General features: G+C 41.1%; 2 protein-coding genes across 3 annotated transcripts in view; one reads left to right on the forward strand and one right to left on the reverse strand.

The window, feature by feature from the left end:
* Positions 1-2630: 2630 nt before the first annotated feature.
* On the reverse strand, positions 2631-10908 carry LOC145779413 (uncharacterized). 2 transcript variants are annotated; one of them, XM_082591002.1, is made up of 7 exons: positions 10581-10908; positions 5322-5445; positions 4839-4911; positions 4220-4454; positions 3601-3812; positions 2952-3114; positions 2631-2781 (listed from the first exon to the last, which is right to left on the reverse strand). In XM_082591002.1, the coding sequence occupies exons 1-5, from the start codon at positions 10591-10593 to the stop codon at positions 3751-3753; spliced, it is 507 nt and encodes a 168-aa protein (XP_082447128.1). In that variant the 5' UTR covers positions 10594-10908; the 3' UTR covers positions 2631-2781; positions 2952-3114; positions 3601-3750. The 2 variants fall into 2 exon arrangements, with proteins under 2 accessions (XP_082447128.1, XP_082447136.1); XM_082591010.1 differs by lacking the exon at positions 5322-5445.
* Positions 10909-24354: 13446 nt separating this feature from the next.
* LOC145781484 (uncharacterized) overlaps positions 24355-25085 on the forward strand; it is a 30919-nt gene continuing 30188 nt past the window's right edge. Inside the window, exon 1 of the mRNA XM_082593231.1 lies at positions 24355-24569. Within this exon, the coding sequence (XP_082449357.1) occupies positions 24355-24569 (215 nt within the window). The remainder of the gene's footprint in view (positions 24570-25085) is intronic.

The following is a 25085-nucleotide window of genomic DNA, read 5'->3' on the forward strand; positions in this document are numbered from 1 at the left end:
CAGTCACAATTCGCAATGCGTCGTTGATTGGGCTGTCGATGAGGCGGGTGTGGGCACTGCGGCACCAGGAAGGGGCGCAGTATTCAGCAGTGGAGTGAACCAAAGCCAGGGTTGCAGTGCGCAAGGTGTCAGCACTTGCGCCCCAAGTTGTGGCTGCCAAACGTCTCAGCAGGGCGACGCGAGATGTCAGCTTTTTGCGTAGTGACTGTAAATGGTGACGGTATGTGAGTGACCTGTCAAGTGTAACCCCAAGGTATATTGATTTTGGGCAGGGCGGCAGAATTTTGCCGTTAACGGTCACTTTCAAATCACGTTTTGCCTCCCTGTTGTTGAGATGGAAGGCTGCCGTCACAGTTTTACTTTCGCTGAGCTTCAGTTTCTATTGATGGAGGTATCCAGATATGGTCGTCATGTCTTGGCTCAACGTCGTTTGTAATGATTGCCAGTCTTTCGCAGAGTGCAAGATGGCCAAGTCATCAGCATATGCATATTTGTGAGATGTTGTTGATGGTAGGTCATGCGTATAGACGTTGAAAAGGAGGGGAGCCAAGACTGATCCCTGTGGGACACCGTTTTTGAGTCGCCGCAGTCTACTTGGTTTTCCGCTTCCGGTGGTAAGGGTAAAACTCCTGTTGTGGATGAGTTCCATGATCATTTTGACCATGTGCCTGTCAGGGAGTACGCGGAGTAGCTTGTAGACTAGGCCACGGTGCCAAACAGTGTCATAGGCTGCTGTTAGGTCGATAAAAACAGCCCCCGCTTTCTTTTTTGCCGAGAAACTCTCCTCAATATCCTGAGTTAGTAGTGTGACTTGGTCTACAGTTGACTTCCCGTGTCGGAATCCAGCTTGTTCGTTGGGGAGCAGTGGGTCGATTATTGGTTCGACACGGGCGTAGATCAGTCTCTTAAGGATCTTGAAAGGGATGCAGAGCAAGGAGATGGGGCGATAGCTCTTTGCATCGTCTAGTGGTTTGTTTGGCTTAGGGATCGCGACGACCAGAGATCTTCTCCATACTTTAGAAATCTTGAGGCGGCGCAGGCAGGACGACAGGAAATCGCATAACCAGGACTTTAGAACATAACCAGCGTGGATGATAAGCTCTGGACATATCCTATCTGGACCAGGGGCCTTACCAGGTTTTAGGTGCTTGAGGGCAGCATTGAATTCGCTCCGTGAGAAGGAGCTAGAAATGCTCTCCTGGTCAGGTGTGTTGATCTTCCAGAGCTTTGTCACTTCTTTGGTAACAAACCGATCGGAGGTACGATCACACGGCTTATATATCCCATTTTTTATTACCTGTGATGCGATCTCATTAGCAGGAATGGGACATTGTCGGGGTGATTGTCTTGATCGTCCCGTAAGGTTATTGAGTGTGCTCCACGCTGTACGGCTTGAGTGCGAGAGATCGGATGGTCTCTGTCCAGCGTTCTTTTCTTTTTGCATCGAGTCTTTCCAGAAGAGCCTTGGCGGCTGAGGGTGTTGTTTGACCATCTGAAGAGCTAACAAAAGATTGATAGAGGCGCTCGCACTCTGCATCCCAGCACGGAGTGTAGTTACTTCTACGACCGCGAGGGATGGCTTGTTTGGCACATGTTAAGATGGTGTTGCAAAAGTCCTGGTAGGCCTCGTCCACGTTGTGACAGTTAGGTGGAGGTAACTCATTTGTGAACTTGTTGGTAAGGAGGCTAAAGCGACTCCAGTCGGCTTCACGGAAGTTCCACCGCTTGACTGGTTCACTCGGAATTGGTGTCTTGAGCGGTATTGCGGTAATGAGAGAAGGTCGGTGTTGGGACCGAGGAAACTTCTGTAGCACACGTCTGTCCGGAAGCTGATTGTCGTTGCCAGTGCTAGCAAAGGCCATGTCTGGGTTTGTTCCAGTGCCCCATCGTCCGGATGTGAAGCTGGCTTCGTCTTTGGGGTTGTACAGTGGGGCATAGCTGTTATTTGATGCCCAGTTAGCCAGACATGCACCAGAAGGACTGGTGATGCGGTATCCCCAGTCGACGTGCTGGCAATTAAAATCGCCAGCATAGAGGCAGGGGTGGGGGTACACTGGGATGGCCGTCGGAGTGAATGGCGAGGGAGGTGGCTTGTAGATGTGTACGATTTTGTAGCTGTTGACGTCCACACTTAGCCATTCAATCTCTGAGTCTGAGGGGGATTGTTCAACCAGTCTCCAGTTCAGCTTCTCGTGGACAAACGTGGCTAGGCCGTGTGTCCTGCTTAGGATTGACCCAGCTAGTGAGTAATTTGGGATCACTAGCCTGTCTGCGCTGTGGCAGTGGGTCTCCTGGAGGATGATGACAACCCCATAAACATTGGCTCGTGAAAAACACGAGAAAGATACGTGTTTTTTTACCCCAGTTTCTCGTGTAAAACCCGTGTATGACACGGGTGTTTGCACAAACACAACCCGTGTTTTTCACGACTTCTAAACCCGTGTTTTACACGGCATCTAACCCGTGTTTTACACGGGTGTTTGCACAAACGCAACCCGTGTTTTTACACGACTTCTAAACCCGTGTTTTACACATCAAACCCGTATTTAATATGGCAATTTATTTGGTACCAAAATCACACATGCCAAAAAACACAGATATAACTGAAGACAGTACAGCTGTTTCACACATCATTAGTTGGGCGAACCGTGCTGGATGAAGATGTCCTTGCAACTGACTGTCTTCTTATTCTCTTTTCAGCTGATTTGAGGAATTCTTGCACAACAGCTTTAACATCGCCCATGGTTGCGTCTTTTGTGTAACTGTATGTTCGAACTGATGCTGTAAGCAAAAAAGAGTTAGTGCTTAGTCACAAAAGCAATAGGCTACCAATAGATATACACTATACAGAATTCTTCACGGATCAAATATATTAAAAATAGATTGCAACATACGTTCATTAAGCACTTAAGCAGGGTATACGTGCAAAATCTAAAGTTTAGGACACATACCATAAATTACAAAAATAAGTTTGCAATCTTTAATTGGACGCTTGGAACCGCGTTGACCCATCCAATTAAACTTCGTCATAAGCTTATCCGTAAATACTCCAAAAAGAAGTTGCTTTACGTTCTTTTTGTAGTCCGTCGAAAAATACCGACTAAAATAAGAAATCTGCAAAACAACATTTATCATATAAAACTTGGACTTCACGGTTATATTCCATAGAATAAACGTAGAGCGCACTCATATTGCAAGCTGTTAAATTTCATTGTTAACAGTCAGGGCCGTGGATTCAGAGCCGTAACAATGTTTATTGTTTAGCCAAAGGAGTCGGAGTTTTAAAAATTGCACTGACTCCTACCCCTATATAAAATTGAGGAATGCTCTACATTGCGAGGAATTTTAAAATTATCCATTGTCAGAGTGTCAAAAACTTTGGGAAATGTATATTTTGTTGTTTTGCTGCAAATCAATGAATCGTTGTTTTGCTGCAATCAATGCTGGTTGAAACTTTCAAGAAATTTGCAGCAGTACGACATTGCAAAACTGTTTTAAAGAGGGTGAAAATAACCAGTATTTCTTGTATGTCTATTCTATGAGGAGAGTCGGAGTTGTGATACCGATTCCACAGCCATGTTAACAGTAAAAAAAAATTACCAGTTTATTTTGAACAGTGCTGTTTCCCAGGTTGTGTTCAAGCTGATCAAAATCCTCCAGGCTGTTGATGGGAAAAGATGGAATGTCCGAAGGGGGTTCCTCTATTTGTTGAGCTGGGGCGCTTCTTTCGTTTGTCATTATTATATCCAATTATTCGTTGACAGAATTTAAAATTCCCTTAATTTCCAGTTGAGCAATTCGAATTCGTCGAACTGTGTGAAAAATAAATAGTTGCTTTAACATGATTTGGTGTTAGCAAAGGTACTTTGCTTTGACAATACAAAAAGAATAGCTCCCACGCTAGGGCAGTTGTGATTTAAGCAGCTGCCAAACAAGAAAAACGAGTGGTAAATAATACTGCCAATTAAGAACAATGCTCTTGTAGGGGCGCTCACGTGAGAGACTCAACAGATCTTCCAAAATTCGAGAAACTGAATTTTCAAAATGCGCTGCTTGTGAGTAAAGATGGGAGTTACGAAGGATAAAAAAGAGAGTAAACATAAATAAACGAAGTGAACAATTATAGCTAAAACTATATCATCACACCGATGCAGCTGAGCAATTGTTGAGCGAAGTTAATCGAACAAGTTTCAAGATTTTAATTTAACCAGGTGCAAACCTTCACTTTGCAGCGCAACAAATTCGTCACAAGATATGTTCTTGGTCACTTCAGGCGTAGTGTCGATTGCAACATTCAACTGATTGTCATCCAAGTGAAAATCAAGGATTGATTGTTCGCGCTCTGGACTTGATTGCTGTGGTGCCCTCACAGAGGAAGATTGTGGAAATTCCGGAACTTGTGGCAGTTGCTGCAAGGTTGTAGCAACCTCAGCTGCTCGTACAGGAGTAGAAACCTATGGAAGATTTAGTGACCGTCAGAGTGAACATTAACAAAATATATTTAGTGATATGCTTGGCTCCCTCTACACCCTCAAGTGTCGCAAACGAAAACAAACTGACAACTATGTTATTCAGGACTGTCCAATCTATCGCGTTCCAACTGGGGCACATGCTGGTCTCAAAATCCTGGATGACGACAGCATATTTAGGCAACGTTCGAAAAGTTCTGATTGAACACCTTAATCCGTGCTATTAACCTTAAAAATGAGATTGCAATATTTTTTTACAATCATACCACTTTTAGAAACCGCTCAATTTCCCTAAAAAACAACACCTAAAAATCGTCAAATTTTGGGATTATTATAATTAATAAGTGATTAAAGTATTTGTTTACTTACAGTAATGATATTTTCTGACTCCGGTGAGTCGCTTTCATCTGTATATGCAATCCTCATAGGCAACCGGCAATTCCTGCATTTATAATTTGAAAACAGTTACTTCAGCTAGATGTCATGCTTGCCCTTGCTTATTGGTACATTACCTACTGATATCTTGTCAACATCAACATATTTTGCATATATACAACCAATCATCATGCAATAAACGTAGAAATGCATGGGTGTAAGGTATCTTAAAGGATTAGCTTATATTTGCATCACGGTGTTGTCAGGTACAATGTAACAAGCCAAAATGTACTTACATTAGATACAATTGCCACGTTAGTGTAACTGTAACTTCAATGCAATAAGTTACTATAATGCGAAGTACTAGCATGCACCCATGTATTATAATTAAGTTAAGAAAGGGTAAAATTAGTTTTGAGCAGTTAAAATCAAAATGGAATGAACAAATATCAGGGAAAAATGAATGCATTGTTATACCGCTTTCTTCTTTTCGATTTAGGTTGTCTACTATCATTTACTTCTTCTTCACTAGCTGCTGTTGAAGCCAAATCAGAAGTATTTTCAGCATGTTGTAACTTTATCAGTGCTTTGGCCAAATCATCTGTTGCAAAATATTAACAGGTCATCTTCCGATAACAGTGATCAAGATTAGGAAAAACAATACACTGGAGAATAAGATCTCATGCATATTGCATATGGAATAATAACAATCTGCTAAAGCGGTTAAATGGAAATTACACACCTTTTTACAGTAATATTCATACCCAAATTTTTGTTGAACATGCTCAAAGAATGCCCCAAATTCAACGTAATTTTTCAAAGTTTTCTGGGGGAGGACTCCCAGATCCCCCGCCGCTGGGTGTCGCCTTCGGCAATTACGCTGCCAGGCTTCGCCCGCCGACCGTCAAACCACCCGTCCTCCCCTTTCAAAATACCTAGCTACGCTACTGAATTGTATCATTGTCATTGGGACCCACAAAGCATATTCCGCACAGGGCCCAAAATACCCTAAGACCGGCACTGTACTGGGGCGTTTCTTTCGTTTGTCATCATTACTGCATAAGCGTAGCCAGGGGGCGAAAGGGGCCATGCCCCCCCCCAAATTTTCAAAGTTTGGATTCCGAAGTTGAACCCTTTGTTGAAAATATAATATAATTTGTATAAATTTAAATCGTTTTCCAAGACATCTGGCTATTAACACCCCCAGGATTTGTTTTAGACACACAGAAAGACACCGATAAATTTTGCAAATCGTAAATCGGGCAAAGTTTACGCGATTTACGCTTCTTTAAACTAATCTGTGGAAGCAATTTCAGAATCGCTTACTCTGTTGGGTTTTTGTGTAGCTGAGTTTTTTGTGTTCTCTAATTTTAGCCGCAGTTTTTGCCCATTCGTGTGTAACAGCTACCTTTAATAAGTTAATAGCTGTTTATCTGCCTATAAATTTCATAAATTATTACCCTGAAAGTGTTTCCAGAAAGCGCTATAATCCATAATTTGAGTGTAATTTTGCAAATTTTTTACGGGGGAGCATGGCCCCGGACCCCCTAGAATATGCGTGCTTTTGGCACGCTCTAACCCCCCGCCAGCCTTATTGCTTCCCTCGCTTAAACAAAATATATTTAGTGATATGCTTGGCTCACTCTACACCTACAAGTGTCGCACACAAAAACAAACTGACGACTATGTTATTCTGGACTGTCCAATGTATCGCGCTCCAACTGGGGCACATGCTGGTCTCGAAGTATTTTCAGCATGTTGTAACTTTATCAGTGCTTTAGCCAAATTATGTGTTGCAAAATGTTAACATGTCATCTTCCCATAACAGTGATCAAGCTTAGTAAAAACGATACACTGAAAAATAAGATCTCACGCATATTGCATATGGAATAATAACAACCTGCTAAAGCGGTTAAATGGAAATTACATACCAAAAAATTGACAGCTAATTAAGACAAGCAGCTGTGCTGCAACAGAAACAACAGAGCAAACATAAATTTTGTTGCACAAAACTCCATATATTGGAAAACATATTATATACATATTAGGCAGATCGATTTTATGCTTTTTTTGGAATATTAAAGTGAATAATGTACCGGTAGTTAGATTTAGCTGAAAAACTCACTTCTGTGAAATATCAGCCATACCGGATGAGAAACGGCTTGCGGAAATTGATTTGAATTTTTTTCGATTTATGAAAGAAAATTGCATTACCGCTAGATGGCGCAAAACCAACTTCGAAAATGGCTGCTTATTTTTCGTTTAAACTGCTTTGACTCAATCCTTCGGGAACTCAAAATGAAAACTTTTATGTTCAGGCGTACTCTTCGAAGTAAAAAATTAATAAAAATGAAACAAATATTCAGTATACGCGAACTACAGTAAGTGAAAGTTGGTTAGCTAAGCCACAGCTCGGACTGCAATTCGTCGTAGGAGTGACGATAATGACCTTAAGACGGAAACGGCCGGCGCATATTTCTACTGAGAGCTTTGGCAACAATCGTTTTGTGACGATTTTCGAAACCGTAGGAAACTTGCGAAGCTTCCGAAACCAGTTTTACGCATCTCTCCACACTTTGCGAATGTGAGGTACATCAGAAATGTTCAGTTTCCGATCGTTGTCAACGAATGATTGAAGGTCCTAATTTGAAACTTCCTGTGTCAGTAGTGGGTTTGGGCTTTCAAGATCGCTGATATTTACTAACTCTTGCCACTCGTTTGCATTCCAGTTGACTAACGGATTTTTTTTTGCTGCCCTGTGCTCGCTAGAAAAATACAAAAATAAGTTAGCGACTGCTACAATTTTTACTATCGACGCCAAGAAAAAAACAGTTCAGATTTTGCTGCTGTGTTTAATTTTTCGCCCATAACTTTGGTTTCTGCTTTGGCTCGATCCAGTTTGGGCTTATTCATAATAATGTGACGGAGATCAATTTCCGGTCTCAAAAGATGTTTTATGTCATGTAATAATGCATTGCCAAGCGATGATACAGTCACTCCTCTCTAAACGGAAAAAAGGAAATTTTACGATGCTGTATTCGCAGGCCGGCACTCTTGCTTGTTCTAAAATAAAACATGATGACATTTAAAAAAAGTAACTTATGGTAATAATAAATCTGTGATACAAATCAAATGTTACCGGCCTAAATTATAAACATTCAAACATCAGGGATTTATGGCAAACAAAGGTAAAATAGTTTCGGTATATAAATTTTTAGGTTACTTATACTCTTTGTGCACTGAGCTTATTAAATAACATCAATATGATGCACGTGTTGATTTTTTCATTGTGGTACCAATTCATATGTAGCCTATCACTTTCAATCGACTAAATAAATCGTGCTTACCTTGTCTGACGCCGAACTTGACGTGCTTGAGCTACTTATCCATTCGGGTAATTCTGATGGTCCAGGTATGTCGCCTTCCTCCTTGTGGAAGTCATGGGGAAGTTTTTGTAACCGTTTTTCATTATTTTGTGCTTTTGAAACTGCTGATCGATCAACCAATAACACTTGAAAGATAGCCTACCTTTAGGACCAATTTTTAGCGTTTGATCCATCAGATAAGCTCTTTCTTCCAATGGAATTTTGGCATTTGCAGAGAATACACAGAGAATGTGCTCTTTCTTGCAATCAAAAAGCTTGCAGTTGACTCGAGTATCCCTGCGACCCTGCATGCCACAACTTCCAGCGAACAAATACATTCCCAGATTAGCTTTTGCTCGGCCTTTTGCGTGTATGCAGTTTATATTCTTAACCAATTTCAATAAATCTTTAATTTTTCTGTTGATCGCTTTGTCAGAAATCAAACATAGGCGATGATTTAGCTTACTGCCTGCCAGATACTAATTAAATCCTCGCTGATGCGCAAAACAATACCCCAAATATTTCTTTTAATTTTAGCAGTGTTAAGGTGGTAATAATATTGAATTAGTTGTTGAAAGTGCTAGGCTCCGTTTTGGCAAGCTCGCAAGGGCCTCCTCCATGATGCTGTTCACTTTGTCGTGTTAAACACGGATTTTCTTTTGGCATGTTTTAATAAGAGTTTGTAAACAAGAAAGTTTATCACAAAGGCTACTAGCTGAAATTAAATAAAATTTAAAAAAAACTTTATATAGATCACAGGCCTTAAAACTCGTGTTTTTTTCCGGCAGCCATCGTGGCCTACCGAGAGCTCCTTCTCGGCGGCCATATCTGCGTGCTTGGAGGCCAAAATACAATAACGATAGCACAAGTAAATAGCATTAAACTTGCAACAATGTTAAAATGATCACTTAGCGTTGTTGCAGTCTGGGCGACGTCCTGCAAAATAATAGAATCGTTGTACCACGCATTAAATGCTTTATCGGGATTGTAATCCGGCATTGCGGGACCATCTAACGACCCTAAATTGTTTTAACTGCTCGCAGCTCAGTAAATTGTTTCAACTGCATACCGCCTTTCATAAAACCTGATCATTTATTCCGTTATGATGTCACCATTGAGGGTGTGAAGTCACTAACCCACAGCGTTTTCAACTATGAAGACACGTGTTTTACCCACGGATGTCAACTAACCTAGTTCTCCTTTTTAACAACGATTCAATGTCCGACAACATTGAATCGATATAAAAACAACAATATTGCCAGCCGATGTAAATTAGCAGTTCAGATTAACACTTGGTTAAAATAAACATCGGGAATTGCAAACAAGACTTACAGCGCTGGTGATCGCAGCTGGATATATTCAATACAGTACAACAGTAGTGACTATGATGCGCTGACCTAATTCTGCGCCACTCTTTGATACTACATATTTTCGACATTTAATCCACGATCATTCTATTGCGAAATTAAATAATTGGCTAGAAGAAACCGGCGGCCAAACTTGGCCGACGAAGGAGATAGCACAGGCGGTCATTCAAGCACTACTTAGCGGCCATGGCCGCGATGGCCGCCGGCTGCTTTAAGGCTTGGATCAACTGATTCACTGGCTTGTCAAATCATTGCTCATAACGATCTATTATTATATTCATAAGAAGCACATCTCCAATGATGTATATAATGATAAGCTGATTAGGCTACTCAATCTAATGAATAGCCTAAGTATATAGAGACGCGTCAGGCTTATAACAAGCACTAGGCCTACAGTCTATCACTGAATTAAGTGCTTAATTTGCATTCGAGCTAAACAACAACTTTTTCACTGTTCAGGTCTCCTATTCTTATAAAATTCCGCTAACTTACTGTGATTAGGTAGGCCTACATCATCTATAAAGTATGGAGAAAGTCATCGCGCGTTTGCGGCTGTTATGACGACTTCCGCTAACGGCGCTACATATTAGCGCTTTTTAAAGAAAACGCGGGGAGCAACTTTTAAGAATTTAATCGTATTTCCGGAAGCGATCGTTGCACTTTACTTATTTTTTTTTACTTGCGAAAGATGTTTTTCACTTATTGGCAACTACCGGTACTTTATTATATTCCATATCAAATTTTAAAATCAACCTGCCCTAATACATATACATGTTGATTGTTGAATGAAACAACCTTGACACTTGGCAATGTAAGTTAGTAAGAGAAAATCATAAGGCCAGTGAATTCCAACTCTTAAGTCACCATAATTATATATATGTATAATATAGCCGGCCATTGGGTACTCTACTGGCAAAACCCTACCTCTGATTGTTTCCAACTTTTATTTAGGTACCATATGTATTATAACTTAATGGGTAGTATAAATTAATATTAATGTTTACCTGTTTTGTACATAATTCGTACATGATACTTTTTCCAATTTGGATTGACATCTGAATTTTGTAGGCATAACTGGCGAACCTTGTAACCGGGAAGCTCAGGCCAATAACATTCCAAAACATCATTATCATGAAATATCCATTTCTCTAGGACAAGATCAACTTCACCTCTTGATATAAAGTCTACGACTGCAAATGCTCTCAGTCATAGTCTTCATATTTTTAATCTACAGTAGCACAAAATAGACTGGACTTACTTAACATAGACAGTAAAGTATTTTCAATCAGTGTTGTTTCTCAAGACTGCACATTAAATGATAGGCTAATCGAGTAAAACTATTCATACAATAGAAATAAATGCACTGTCTACACTCTACAGCAAGCCCTGTAGCCTGTAGGTAGGTACCATACTTCGATAGATGACCAACAACAGGCACAGCTTTTCGCTACCTTTCTGAACAGCACTGCAGTGTTACCAGATTTTTTGAAAAAAAAGAGCCCAAAAATGCGCCAAAGCGATTTAAAAGTAGCCCAATTTGCCGCCGCGACGTTGATTATCGAGCGACGAAGGCGCAAGCTTTCTAGGGGGTTTTGGGGCATGCCCCCAAGAGTCATGGACAAAGCAACATCTTTGTCCATCATGCTGATTGTGTAGATACAAAATGCATACACTGTTACAACATACAAGAAGTAGAATGTTCAATATTGAATCAAGCATTGTTCAATAGAAAAAAACTTAGACAGGACAACGCTATACAGACTTCATACAAATTCCTATTTTCAAATTCAAGATACAAATGGTTCCATAGTAGATGCTAATTGCTAACGCATAGCATAAGCCCGTCAACTCAGATGAACTACTAAGAACCAAGACCCGACAAAATTCTATCATCAACTGCTGAAGCTTCATTTTCATAAATAGAGCTGTCATACTTCAGCACTGATGACCGGGGATCAAACAGCATTTTTCCAATTGTTGCAGCAGAGTTCTGATCCTCAAAATCGCTGACAAAAGTTGAAGTCCCATACGATTTCGCAGTTTGGTTTTGATTGCAGAAACTCTCAAAAAGGCTCGCTCAACCAATGCATTGCTGATTGGTATACATTGTTAGTGCCAATTGAGCAACTTCTCTAAATTTATACTCCCCTGCACTGCAGCATTTCTAAACTCGTACACCTTGGTACAAAAAGTAGCCTACAAGCTACAACAGTCTATCATTGTTTTTTCATCATACCAGGAAGACCAGTTTACATTCAGTAAATTTCTCCACTGACATTCAATTTTTCCAACTTTAATTTATAGCTTACACACCAATAAAAGCTTCAAAAATTATGGCACTAAACCAAGATCATAACTATAATTTCCGATATTCGATACAAGTGCAATTTCGCTTTCGCCATTCAGTCCTTCCGTTTTCCCGGATGAAAATGAATACAGCATTAATGTAACAACAGTCAAAGCTGCTCATGGTCAGCGGTAAAATCAATCCTCATGCCGAATCATAAAAATAACGTAGTTTTTTCCGTAACAAACCAAAAATTTACCAACATTTTCAAAGGCTTGTGGGATTCTACCAATTATTCAATTCTGCCAACTCAAAATTCACTGCCAAATAACTTAAAATTCTGCCAAATTTAAGCGCCGTATCGCGCCAAATAAGAGACTGAAAGTAGCCCAAAAAAGCGCAAGTCGCAAACCAACATTTTTTGGCGCCAAGCCCAACTAAAAGTACCCCAATTGCAGATAAATCGCCCAATCTGACAACACTGCAGCACTGCACCATTTCGGTATGTTCACCGCGATTCGTGCACAATCTTTTGGTAAAAAGAAAGATTGAACCTTTTATCTTCAGGCGCTTTTCGGTAGATTTAAATCAGTTAATGATTTCTAAATATAAATGGAAGATTAATTAACACAAACCTTGTAGCCTACTTAACAGTCACTCTAGAACAGGGGTGGGGAACCTTTTTAGTATTGCGAGCCACATAAAATGAGAAATAACACAGGCGGGCCACTAAAAATTTCGAAATGTTATTTACAGATAAAAAATGTAGCGAAGAAGACAATGATTTATTTCACTTTCACAGTTAGTAGAATGGCTGAAAGTTTTTATTTTTGGTGAGTCGTGTGATGTCTGCTGACACAGAAGATGTTGCAACTCTTAACTGCATCTCCACGTTTTTATCAGTCAGTCTGGAGCGAAGACGACTTTTTGTTAGATTCAATTTGGAAAAAAAACTGCTCGCAACGGTAGGTGCTTCCAATCCAAACAGACACATATTTCAAATCATATTTCCGCATGACTGGAAAATCATCAGCATTTATGTAGCGTTGATAAAAGTTCAGCAGTGGAATGTTTTGGTACATCGCTTTCAACGTACCGTCACTCTGGATCTCTACTATTTCATGTTGCAAGTTACTAGGAACATCAGTTGCAATCACATTGAAAGGAGAGACAAAAATATCAAACTCCATTTCTTTACTCTTTATGTCCAAAAATCTTGCATTAAATGTCTCCATAAGATTGACACATTCATGGGCATATTTGGCTGTTGCATATTTGGCTGTAGAAGGCTTTTGCTCTTGCAAGATAGGGAAATGTGCGGTGTCATTGTTTTCAAGTTGCACTTTCCACAGATGTAGTTTAGCTTCAAATGAGTTCACTTTTGCAAACAAGAAGTTCAAAAGCTGACTCGGTCCCTGCAACTTGAAGAAATTTTGACATTAACAACGGTAAAAAAATTTTGACGCGGGCCACATGGAACAGTCACGCGGGCCGCATTCGGCCCGCGGGCCGCAGGTTCCCCACCCCTGCTCTAGAAAGTCCTCTCCTAAGCTGATAAGCAAATACTTAGTGAAATTCTGTGCCATTTTTTTATGTCACAGACTCACAGGGATATTTAATCAGGTGACCGCTGGTAACCGCGATATAAGGTTTACGAATAATAAAGGGGAGAAATTCGGTTTTAATGAAAATTACATAATACTGTATTTCTGAGTTGCACAATTCCTATTGTAAAGATATTAACATAAAACATAACAAATAGCCTACTAGAGTTGAAAATTTATTTTAAATGAGAGAAACAAGATGAAACAAACTTGCTACTGCACAAATGCCTGCAGTTAGCATGCTTCCTTGATTACTTCTGCACTCCTTTTGTCACGTGTACTCCGCGAGGCAGTACTCTGTTTTATTCGTATCATTTCATTCTGGCAGGCTAGCGAACAACAGCTTCTTTTGTTCTAGTTCTAGTGTTGAGTTTAACAATCTTACGTTGTGTATTTTGTTGCAGAAATTGCGATTCGATCATTTTTCTTTTGTTAATACATTTAAGAAAAATAACCGTCTTTGTTCATGATCGAATCGCAATAGGATAAGGTTAATTTAAAGAAATTTGTGGAATGGTGGTGATAACATGCGCCTTTCCCAACTGTAATTTTGAAACAGCCGACGTGCCCGAAGCGGTTGCTTGTGTGGTGCTGCAAAGTCACACGTACAGTCATGCTGCTACGACGCGCAACGCTCCAGCGCCCGTAAACCTTGGCCCGAAGCTAAATCGACCTACTGTAGATATTGGAGTTTCTCCAGAAGAATGGAGCGTGTTCACCAGAAGATGGAAGGCTTTTAAAGAAGGTTGCAGCATTCCTGATGAAGCAGCTTCAGTCCAGTTATTTCAATGTACCGGCCAAGCCCTAGGGGACAGCCTTCTCCAAGCTGACGCTGAGACAGTGAGCAAACCTGTAGATGAACTTTTGCTTGCAATGCGACAACTGGCCGTTATACCTGTCGCCACAGGGGTGTTACGGTCGGAGTTTATGGCGATGCACCAAATGCGCGACGAAAAATTTCGCGCTTTTGCAGCTCGTGCTCGAGGAAAAGCGGATATATGTGCGTTCACTACGAAATGTTCCTGCGGGCTGAAAGTTAGTTATACAGATCACATGATCCGCGACACACTACTCAGTGGAATTTCGGACAGTGAGATTCGTCGCGAAATGATGGGAATGGACAAAGTATTGTCGATTCCCATCAACGATATCATCGCCCTTGTCGAGATTAAAGAAATGGCTCGCAATGCGGTACCATCTCATGACGTTTCGGCAGTGTCGACGTTCAAGCGCAAGAAAAGCCAAAGCCCTATTCCAAGAGACCGTGGACACATCCAGGCAGCACCTTCCTCTCCCAATTGGTCACAAAAAACTCACTGCCCTAAATGCAATAGATTATTCAATCGTTACAGAGAAGGCCCCAGAGGTTGGAACACTACGCCTTATTCCCTTTGTCTCGAATGCTTTCGGTCATCTCGTCATAAAAACAAATGGGGCGCTCCTCCTAAAGATGCATCAGTCGGAGCACTCTGTGTAGCACCTACTGTACCTCAAATAGGCACATTTGCCTCAACACAAACTGACATCGCAGCCCGAGACCCAATGTTCTCAACAATTCGTGGTCCTCACCACACATTCCAAAAAGGGCATTGGACACCATCCCGCATGCGAGAACATCCCACAGTTCGGGTAGACATATCTATGGATGACTCATGTCATCAAGGCAGGTACACTAGCGTGATAGCACAAGTAACAGCAATCGCAGATACTGGTGCCCAAATAAATGTATGGTCACTGAAGAACTTTGTGCAATCCGGCTTTGGACAAGAGACCCTTGTACCCGCACCAAACCTAATAGCTGCAAATCGCTCTACTATTTCCATTACAGGAGCATTTCGTGCCATCATTCGGGGTACAGCGCACGGCTGCAATGTTGAACGTCGGTGCATGATTTACATCAGTCCAGACGTTGACAAGTTATACTTATCTCATGACACACTATTGCATTTAGGTGCCCTATCCCCGAAGTTCCCAACTCTAGGGGAACATCAGATCAAGCAAGAAATGGCGCACAATCTTATCGAACCAGAAATCAACGTCGTCAGACTTGTCAACGGTGGATGCACAGTACCCAGCAAGCAACTGGAGTCGTGCACTTGCCCTCAACGTGGTGCAGTTCCAGCTCCCCCAACCAAGCTTCCGTTCCCATGCACACCTGAAAACAATGACAAGATGGCAAACTGGCTACTCCAGAGGTACGCCGCATCCACTTTCAACACTTGCCCGCACCGCGCGCTACATTGTATGGCTGGTCCTCCCATAGAAATACATGTTGACCCCAACGCGAAACCAGTGGCCGTTCATACACCAGCGTCTATCCCCTTGCATTGGCAAGAAAAAGTACACGCTGATCTCCTCCGCGACGAGGCTCTGGGAATCCTTGAAAAAGTCCCCCACGGCGAACCCACCACATGGTGTCATCGCATGGTTATCACACGCAAAAATGATGGCTCACCACGCCGTACTGTCGACCTGTCCCCCTTAAACAAATTCTGCCAGAGAGAAACCTTCGCCTCCGAAGCTCCATTCCAGCTGTCCCGTCGTGTCCCCGGAAACACTTGGAAATCGGTGACTGACGCATGGAACGGCTATCACAGTGTTCCACTGCGTCCTTCTGATCGGCATCTCACAACTTTCATCACTCCCTTTGGAAGATGGCGCTACACTAGGGCACCGCAAGGATTCCTATCCTCTGGGGATGGCTACAATCGCCGTTTCAATACCATATTAACCGATTTTGTGCGCAAAGAACGCTGTGTCGACGACACAGTGTTCTATGATAGCCAACTGGAGGAACATTGGTGGCGAACCATAAAATTCCTCACTTTAGTGGGACGGGCGGGCATTGTCCTTAACCCGGACAAGTTTCAATTTGCCCAACGCACCGTAGATTTCGCTGGATTCCGTATCTCAGAAGCAATGGTCGAGCCCCTCCCTAAATACTTGCTCGCCATCCAAGAATTTCCAGTCCCGAATAATATCACAGACATACGCAGCTGGTTCGGATTAATCAACCAAGTAGGAAACTATGCTCAACTGCGTGACCTAATGGCACCGTTCAAGCCGTTCCTTAGCCCAAAGCATAAGTTCGAATGGTCTCAGGAGCTGGATTCCGCATTTGCCGCCTCCAAATCGGCAATCGTTGATGCTATTCGCCATGGGGTAGAAATCTTTGACCCCTGCCGTCGAACATGTTTGCGCCCTGACTGGTCCAACAAAGGCATCGGATATTTCCTTCTCCAAAAACATTGCGTATGTGCTTCCACTATACCGGACTGCTGCTCATCAGGTTGGAAAGTGACTCTTGCAGGATCCCGATTCCTCTCATCGGCCGAACGACGTTATGCTCCCATAGAAGGCGAAGCCCTAGCAGTTGCGTGGGGCCTAGAACAGACAAAGTATTTTACGCAAGGCTGTGATAATTTGGTTATTGTAACGGATCATAAGCCATTGGTAAAAATATTCGGTGACCGTACGTTGGACGAAATCACTAACACTCGCCTGTTTCGTTTAAAACAGCGTACACTAATGTGGCGCTTTGATATCGCACACTTACCTGGCACAACCAACTGCGCAGCCGATGCTGCCTCACGTCACCCAGTATCATGCGATCTCATTGCTGTAGCGTCGTGTGCAGAAAATAATGTAGCAGAAATGGCGCTGGTTACTGCCATACAGGCAGATGCCGCCCATGCCTTTTGCTTGCAATGGCCTGAAATCGTTCGGGAAACAGCCGCCGATCCAAACCTTAGCAAGTTAATGGTAGCTATTGAAACGGGATTCACCTTTCCCAACACCGGCGACATTCGCCCATATCTCCCCTATCGTGACGGGTTCTTTGTTGAAGACGACGTTATTCTATATCATGATCGTATTGTTGTACCACCATCGCTTAGGCCTAGAGTACTCTCAACGTTGCATGCTGGTCATCAAGGTGTGTCTGCCATGGAACGCCGGGCACGTGCTATAGTATTTTGGCCCGGTATGACTAATGATATCCATGCTATTCGTGACTCGTGTACTTCATGTAATCGTAATGCTCCATCTCAAGCAGCTCCTCCCCCGACGCCATGTGATCCCCCAGCTACACCATTTGAGAAAATTTTTGCAGATTATTTTGACTATGGGGGCCGTCACTTTTTGGTCATTGGGGACAGATTCTCTGGGTGGTCGGATGTATTTGCCACGCCATCAGGATCGAGTGCCGCAGGAGCAGCTGCTTTGACTCAACTCTTGCGCTCGTACTTTGCCACGTTTGGTGTTCCTGAGGAAATATCTACAGATGGGGGTCCCGAATTTACGGCTGCCGTCACTGAACTCTTTCTTAAAAATTGGGGTGTGCAGCACCGCATATCGTCATCTTACTTCCCTCAATCTAATGGTCGAGCTGAGGTGGCTGTCAAAACTGTAAAACGCTTGCTCATGACTAATGTGAGCCCAAACGGAGACCTGAACAACGATTCCTTCTTACGTGCATTGTTACAGTTGCGAAACACACCTGATCCTGACTGTGACATCTCTCCAGCAGAGATCGTGTTCGGTCACCCTCTGCGCGACGCATTCGGTTTTGTAAACCGCCTAGTCAAGTTCTCCAATCGTCACATTCGTCGTACATGGCGGGATACATGGAAGGCAAAGGAAGACGCCCTTCGCCTGCGAGCTGGTCGAACCGATAAGGCGCTGTTTCAGCATACTCGTCCTTTACGTACCTTACAATGTGGAAAACGCGTATTTATCCAAAACCAAAACGGCAACTATCCTCGAAAATGGGACAAAGTGGGAATGGTTGTCGAAACGTTGCCGCATGACAAATATGTAGTGAAAGTTGACGGGTCGGGCAGAATCACAAAACGGAATCGACGTTTCTTGCGAGTAATTCCACATACTAAAGCATGTGCCGATCCCATCCCTCCTCAACCAAACATCATTGCTCACCCACAGAGCCTCCCATCATCTTCTTTTGCCCAGCCTCCTGAAACGGACTACTGCCCTCCCCACCCTCCGCATCACGAAATAGGCCCTAGCCCAGAAATTGGAGAATCTCCGATGTTGCTTCTCGATGCAGATCACAGTCCGCCCGCACTCACCTGCCCGACACCAGCCTCAAGCCCGAAGCTTTGTGAGCCACAGCACTCACCTGAACCTCCAAAGCAGCCGCTACCTTTCGATTCAGTGGAACCAACCGAACCTACAAGTGGAGTCCCTCACATTGAAAAATCGCCTGTTTTGCGCCGTTCCACGCGGTCCCGACGGCCGGCATTGGATTTAGACGCATCCTCTGGTCAATGGGTAATCAAGGGGTCGAGCTCGTAAGTCTACAGTTTCGCCTTACGAGCTGGGGGGGATGCACAAATGCCTGCAGTTAGCATGCTTCCTTGATTACTTCTGCACTCCTTTTGTCACGTGTACTCCGCGAGGCAGTACTCTGTTTTATTCGTATCATTTCATTCTGGCAGGCTAGCGAACAACAGCTTCTTTTGTTCTAGTTCTAGTGTTGAGTTTAACAATCTTACGTTGTGTATTTTGTTGCAGAAATTGCGATTCGATCATTTTTCTTTTGTTAATACATTTAAGAAAAATAACCGTCTTTGTTCAGCTACTAGCGTGAAAAAAACACGTGTATAACACGTTAAAAACACGTGAGTGTACAGAAAAAAAGTAAATATGCAACTGCAGAGATTTTTTAAAGATATTAACATAAAACGCATCAAATACCCTACTAGAGTTGAAAAATTACTTTAAACAAGAAAAACAACATGAAACAAACCTGCTTCTGGCGTGTAAAAAACACGTGTATAACACGATAAAAACACGTGAGTATACAAAAAAAGTGAATATGCAACTGCCGAATTTTTTTAAAGATATTAACATAAAACACATCAAATAGCCTACTAGAGTTGAAATATTACTTTAAACGAGAGAAACAAGATAAAACAAACTTGGTACTGGCGTGTAAAAACACGTGTATAACACGTTAAAAACACGTGAGTATACAAAAAAAAGTGAATGTGCAACTGCAGAGATTTTTTAAAGATATTAACATAAAACGCATCAAATAGAAAATAGCCTACTAGAATTTAAAAATTACTTTAAACGAGAAAAACAAGATGAAACGAACTTGCTACTGGCGTGTAAAAAACACGTGTATAACACGTTAAAAACACGTGAGTATGCAGAAAAAAATGAATACGCAATTGGAGAATTTTTTTAAACATATTAACATAAAACGTATCAAAAAGCCTACTAGAGTTGAAAAATTATTTTAAACGAGAAAAACAAGATGAAACAAACTTGGTACTGGCGTGTAGAAAACACGTGAGTATGCATAAAAAAATGGATACGCAATTGGAGAAATTTTTTAAAAGTATTAACATAAAACGTATCAAATAGCCTACTAGAGTAGAAAAATTATTTTAAATGAGAAAAACAAGATGAAACAAACTTGGTACTGGCGTGTAAAAAACACGTGTATAACACGTTAAAAACACGTGAGTATGCAGAAAAAAATGAGTATGCAATTGGAGAGATTTTTTAAAGATATTAACATAATACGTATCAAATAGCCTACTAGAGTTGAAAAATTATTTTAAACGAAAAAAACAAGATGAAACAAACTTGGTACTGGCGTGTAAAAAACACGTGTATAACACGTTAAAAACACGTGAGTATGCAGAAACAAGTGAATATGCAACTGCAGAAATTTTTCAAAGATATTAACATAAAACGTATCAATTGATATTCTAGAGTTGAAAAACTTACTTCAAATATGATATAAAGCATTATTGCAATTGATGACATGTGCAAAAAAACTCGTGTTAATCACGTGTTAAAGAGGTGTAAAAAGAATGTACCCCAGTATTACACGAGTTCCCCCAGAAATTCACGTGTTTTTCACGAGCCAATGTTTATGGGGAAAGGCCTTTTGTTGTTGAGCTACTCTTTGTACGACATCGATTTTAGCAGTCGTAAGGCCTTCAACGTTAAGCTGTAGAATGTTGGGACTTTTTCTGGCTTCTTTCTTCGTTCTCTGGGGCCGAGGGTTTATCCTTTTACCACCCCAGAGACGCCCTGATGTGTCTCTGTTTGTTGTCATTAGCCTGTTTTGTGCAGTTACCAGGACTCACCGCGAGGAGGTTGACAACTTGAGTCTTCTTCACTACCTGTTGCAACGTGACTGCTGTCTGTACAGCCAAATTGCCAGAGTAGCTTTTTTGCCGTTTGAAAAGAATGGTCTCTTCAATGATCCAAAAGTATTTTAGTTTGTAATACTTTACGGACCCTTTCTGTTGTCTCTGCTTCTAAAAACTTCTAAAACCAGCCACGCAGCACATTGCAGATAAATTTGCTCAAATCAAGCGGCGCTGGTTCGACTCTCGGGGTGTTCGCTTGAGCAACGCACATTAAGAACTGCTCTCCATTCAGCGGCATCTAATGGATGGAATAGTTCCCCGGCAACAAGACTTCAACAATCGGAAACTTCACTAGCTGTTAATCTCGGTGACCGGGCCTGCGTCAGTGATTCAAAGCCCCTACAAGTATGCGAAACTGCCAGGAATAAGCTCTGCAAGAAGCTTTCCCTGTCCGAGGATAAAGATTCAATCAATCAATTGTGAGAATTCTAGCAGAAATTCTGTTTTCAAAAGTAGCTTGTGTGGCAAGGAGTTTGATGCGGATGCAACCTAGTTCGTACCCTGAACAGTTCATACCCTCAGTTCGTACCCTGAAAAGATCGAGAGAAAAAATAAAAAAAAAGCCGAAGTCGCTGATCGCAGTTTCCGCAAACAAACAAAAACTCTTAGGATCATTACCCGAAATTTTAAAATGTTTGCGAAAACTCCGATCAACCCTAACCCTTTTAAAATGTTTGCGGAAACTGCGGAAAAACGGTTCTATTTTTTCTCTCGATCTTTTCAGTTTGTTTGTTTGCGGAAACTCCGATAAGCGACTTCGGCTTTTTTTAATTTTTTTCTCTCGATCGGTTCCTAACCCTAACCCCTTTTAAAATGTTTGCGGAAACTGCGATCAGCGACTTCGGCAAACTCTCCTAACCCCTTTTAAAATGTTTGCGGAAACTGCGATCAGCGACTTCGGCAAACTCTTAGGATCATTACCAGAAATTTAAAAATGTTTGCGGAAACTGCGGAAAAACTGAAACTGCGATCAGCGACTTCGGCTTTGTTTTATTTTTTCTCTCAATCTTTTCAGTTTGTTTGTTTGCCGATCAGTGACTTCGGCTATTTTTAATTTTTTCTTCTCAATCTTTTCCTAACCCTAACCCCTTTAAAATGTTTGCTGAAACTGCGATCAGGACTTCGGCAAATTCTTAGGATCATTACCGGAAATTTTAAAATGTTTGCGAAAAAACGGAAACTCCGATCAGCGACTTCGACTTTGTTCTATTTTTTTCTCTCGATCTTTTCAGTTTGTTTGTTTGCGAAAACTGCGATCAACGACTTCGGCTTTGTGCTATTTTTTCTCTCGATCTTTTCAGGGGGAAAATTAAAAAAATTTGTGGAAACTGCGATCAGCGACTTCGGCTTTTATTAATTTTTTCTCTTGATCTTTTCAGGGTACGAACTGTTCAGGGTGCAAAGATTTGCATCTGATATTGTGTTGTGTAGGCTAGGACAGTGGCGTAGCCAGAAAAAAAATTTGGGGGGGGCCAAATATTTGATGAATTGAAGAGAACGACAAAGTGTTTGATTTAAGACATCGCCACTTGATGTGCAGTGGCGTATCCTGGTGGATTAAGCAAGGGAAGCAATAAAGCTGGCGGGGGGTTAGAGCGTGCCGAAGGCACGCGTATTCTAGGGGGGTCCGGGGGCATGCTCCCCCGGAAAATTTTTGCAAAATTACACTCAAATAATGGATTATAGCGCTTTCTGGAAACACTTTTAGAGTAATATTTGTATGAAATTTATAGCAGATAAACAGCTATTAACTTATTTAAAAGTAGCTGTTACACACGAACGGGCAAAAACTGCGGCTAAAATTAGAGAACACAAAAAACTCAGCTACACAAAAACCCAACAGAGTAAGCGATTCTGAAATTGCTTCCACAGATTAGTTAAAAGAAGCATAAATCGCGTAAACTTTGCGCGATTTACGATTTGCAAAATTTATTGGTGTCTTTTTGTGTGTCTAAAACAAGTCCTGGGGGTTGTTAATAGCCAGATGTCTTGGAAAACGATATAAATTTATACAAATTATATTATATTTTCAACAAAGAGTTCAACTTCGGAATCCAAACTTTGAAAATTTGGGGGGGGCCATGGCCCCTTTTGCCCCCCCTGGCTACGCCTATGGGCTAGGATATGCATCATATGATGAGACCTCTTTATTTATTGATGCAAACTCTGCAAAAAAAGCTTAAAACTATTTTTGTTGTGGAGAGTTCGGTTTGTCTTCACGATTCTGTAAAATGTTTGTTTTTACAAGATGGCCTCCACAAATGTTTCCTCACCGATTTGTCTTTAGCTGTTCTCAATATCATTTTTGTGTTATCATAATAATAGCTAATAAATACAGTGGAGTTGCTTTGTTCTGGTTAGCCTAATTATGATTCTTGTATAAATTTATCAGTTATGATGTCGCTTGTTGAGTCAGCAGAACTAAAATAATGCAAAAGTTTCAGAACAAATAAAAATCTGTCATAGCTATGTTTTTTACATAGACTCCTTAAGTAAAGGACTGGAAACTGACGATCTCGGGGTTTTTAACTTGAGTCTGAATGATTAACTTGAGTCCTGGCTTAAATGACTTCTAGAGAAGCTAGAAACACTATCTTGGATTTCATATTAGGGTTTTTGAGGATGGCGAGTTCAATAGTGTTATTTTCAACACCGTTTGAGGTCATTTTCAAGGTCAAAATATTATATTTTGAGGTCAAATTACAGAATTTTGGTCATTTTTGCCCAGTTTTGCGTCTAAATCGTAAAGCAAAACTGTTTCAAAGAAGTCTGTGACGAAATATGCTATTACATAAACATCATATGTATTTCTCAACACTGTGGCTATTATCTAAAAGAGTCAATGATTACAATATAATACACAAATTGACAATACATAACAAGATGACACTATAATAGACAATGTCTATCACTAGTTGGAAAGCTTTTCTTGCCCCCTGAGGCATCCCAAAGGCTTTTCTTTGTTACTTACATTGAGGACATAAGCTTTCAATTGAATGTTAGCTAAAGTAGTACAAGCAGCATTATACTACTAGCTAAAGGTGCATCTACAAAGGATAACAACTCAGCAAAATGAAACCAGCAACGCATTTCAGTCTTGCCATGCAAATTACAGCTTTGATTTCAATAAATTGTTACGTCACAAAGGCTTGGAACCGCAATGTTTTGCTAGGGCATATGAAATCACCAAAATATTTCCAAAAATAAATAAAAAGAACTTCAAAGAACTTACGCAGTGTAGAGAAAATATCTTACACAATAGATGCGGTAGGTGCACAATATCATATTTCGTCACAGACTTCTTTGAAACAGTTTTGCTTTACGATTTAGACGCAAAAGTGGGCGAAAATGACCAAAATTCTGTAATTTGACCTTAAAATATGATATTTTGACCTTGAAAATGACCTCAGGTATTGTTGAAAGTAACACTATTGAACTTGCCATCCTCAAAAACCCTAATATAGAATCCAAGATTGTGTTTCTAGCTTCTCTAGAAGTCATTTAAGCCAGGACTCAAGTTAATCATTCGGACTCAAGTTACAAACCCCGAGCATGGGAGGCTCCAGTCCTTTACTTAAGGAGTCTATGGTTTTTTATATCTGTTTTCACTTGATTTGAATGTTGCTCAAGTTGCAAAGGTTGATTTAATATTTGTCTTTATACCGTAGTCCTTCAACTGCTTTTTATGAGACAAAAGATGGCCACGAATGAACCCTTTGGTTTTCTTTTGCGGAAGAGCAAAAGCGATCTCAGCTTGGACAGAATTGGAATGTCTATTCACAGAAAGGAATGTCTCATTTCGGTACTAAAGGATATTATTGTCGTGGTTGACAAAATGGATACAGACAAGTTTGGTCATTCTAGAGCAGCAGAAAATGAAGTTCAACTTCTGGATGGTAATGCAGATAAAAGGTTAGGAAAACATTAGCATGATGATTTATAAAAACACTTTACTATGGGTAAAAAGCAATGGGTTGCAATTAGAGATGTAAAAAAACGTTTTTTTTTGTTTTTAAAAAAAGGAGCTCGTTTTATCGTTTTTTTGTAGGGTGTGGCACTGTGGCTGGTGCCGTTATGTTATTCAAATCAGCTTTTCTTTTAGCATACTCTGTGGATGGGTGATACAAACTCACCTGCAAAATTTCAGCTGATTTCGACAACATTTAGGTGTAGCACACGGGATTTAAAGATTGCGCAATCACACGGCACCGAAAATAGTTAAAAATCGCTTGTTTTTTAAACATTTTTCAATAATACAAGCATATTTTCAACTATAAAATGTATTATTGGCCTATGTCAAATAGGGTGGTCCTTAGTTGTACACTAAAAAAAATTATTTTGGAAAATTGTTGGTCTGACCCTGCCAAAATGTTCCTTTTGGTTAAAAAACACCATGTGTAAAATTTCATTGATATTGATTAATGTTTA

The sequence above is a fragment of the Aplidium turbinatum genome, chromosome 1 (assembly GCF_918807975.1).
Source record: "Aplidium turbinatum chromosome 1, kaAplTurb1.1, whole genome shotgun sequence".
Classification (NCBI taxonomy): Eukaryota; Metazoa; Chordata; class Ascidiacea; order Aplousobranchia; family Polyclinidae; genus Aplidium; species Aplidium turbinatum.

Coding starts and splice junctions, on each gene's coding strand:
- LOC145779413 (XM_082591002.1), bottom strand. Junction 4,912..5,321: donor AAATCGAAAAGAAGAAAGCG/GTATAACAATGC, acceptor TTATAAATGCAG/GAATTGCCGGTTGCCTATGA. Junction 3,813..4,219: donor TGTTGCGCTGCAAAGTGAAG/GTTTGCACCTGG, acceptor TTTTTCACACAG/TTCGACGAATTCGAATTGCT.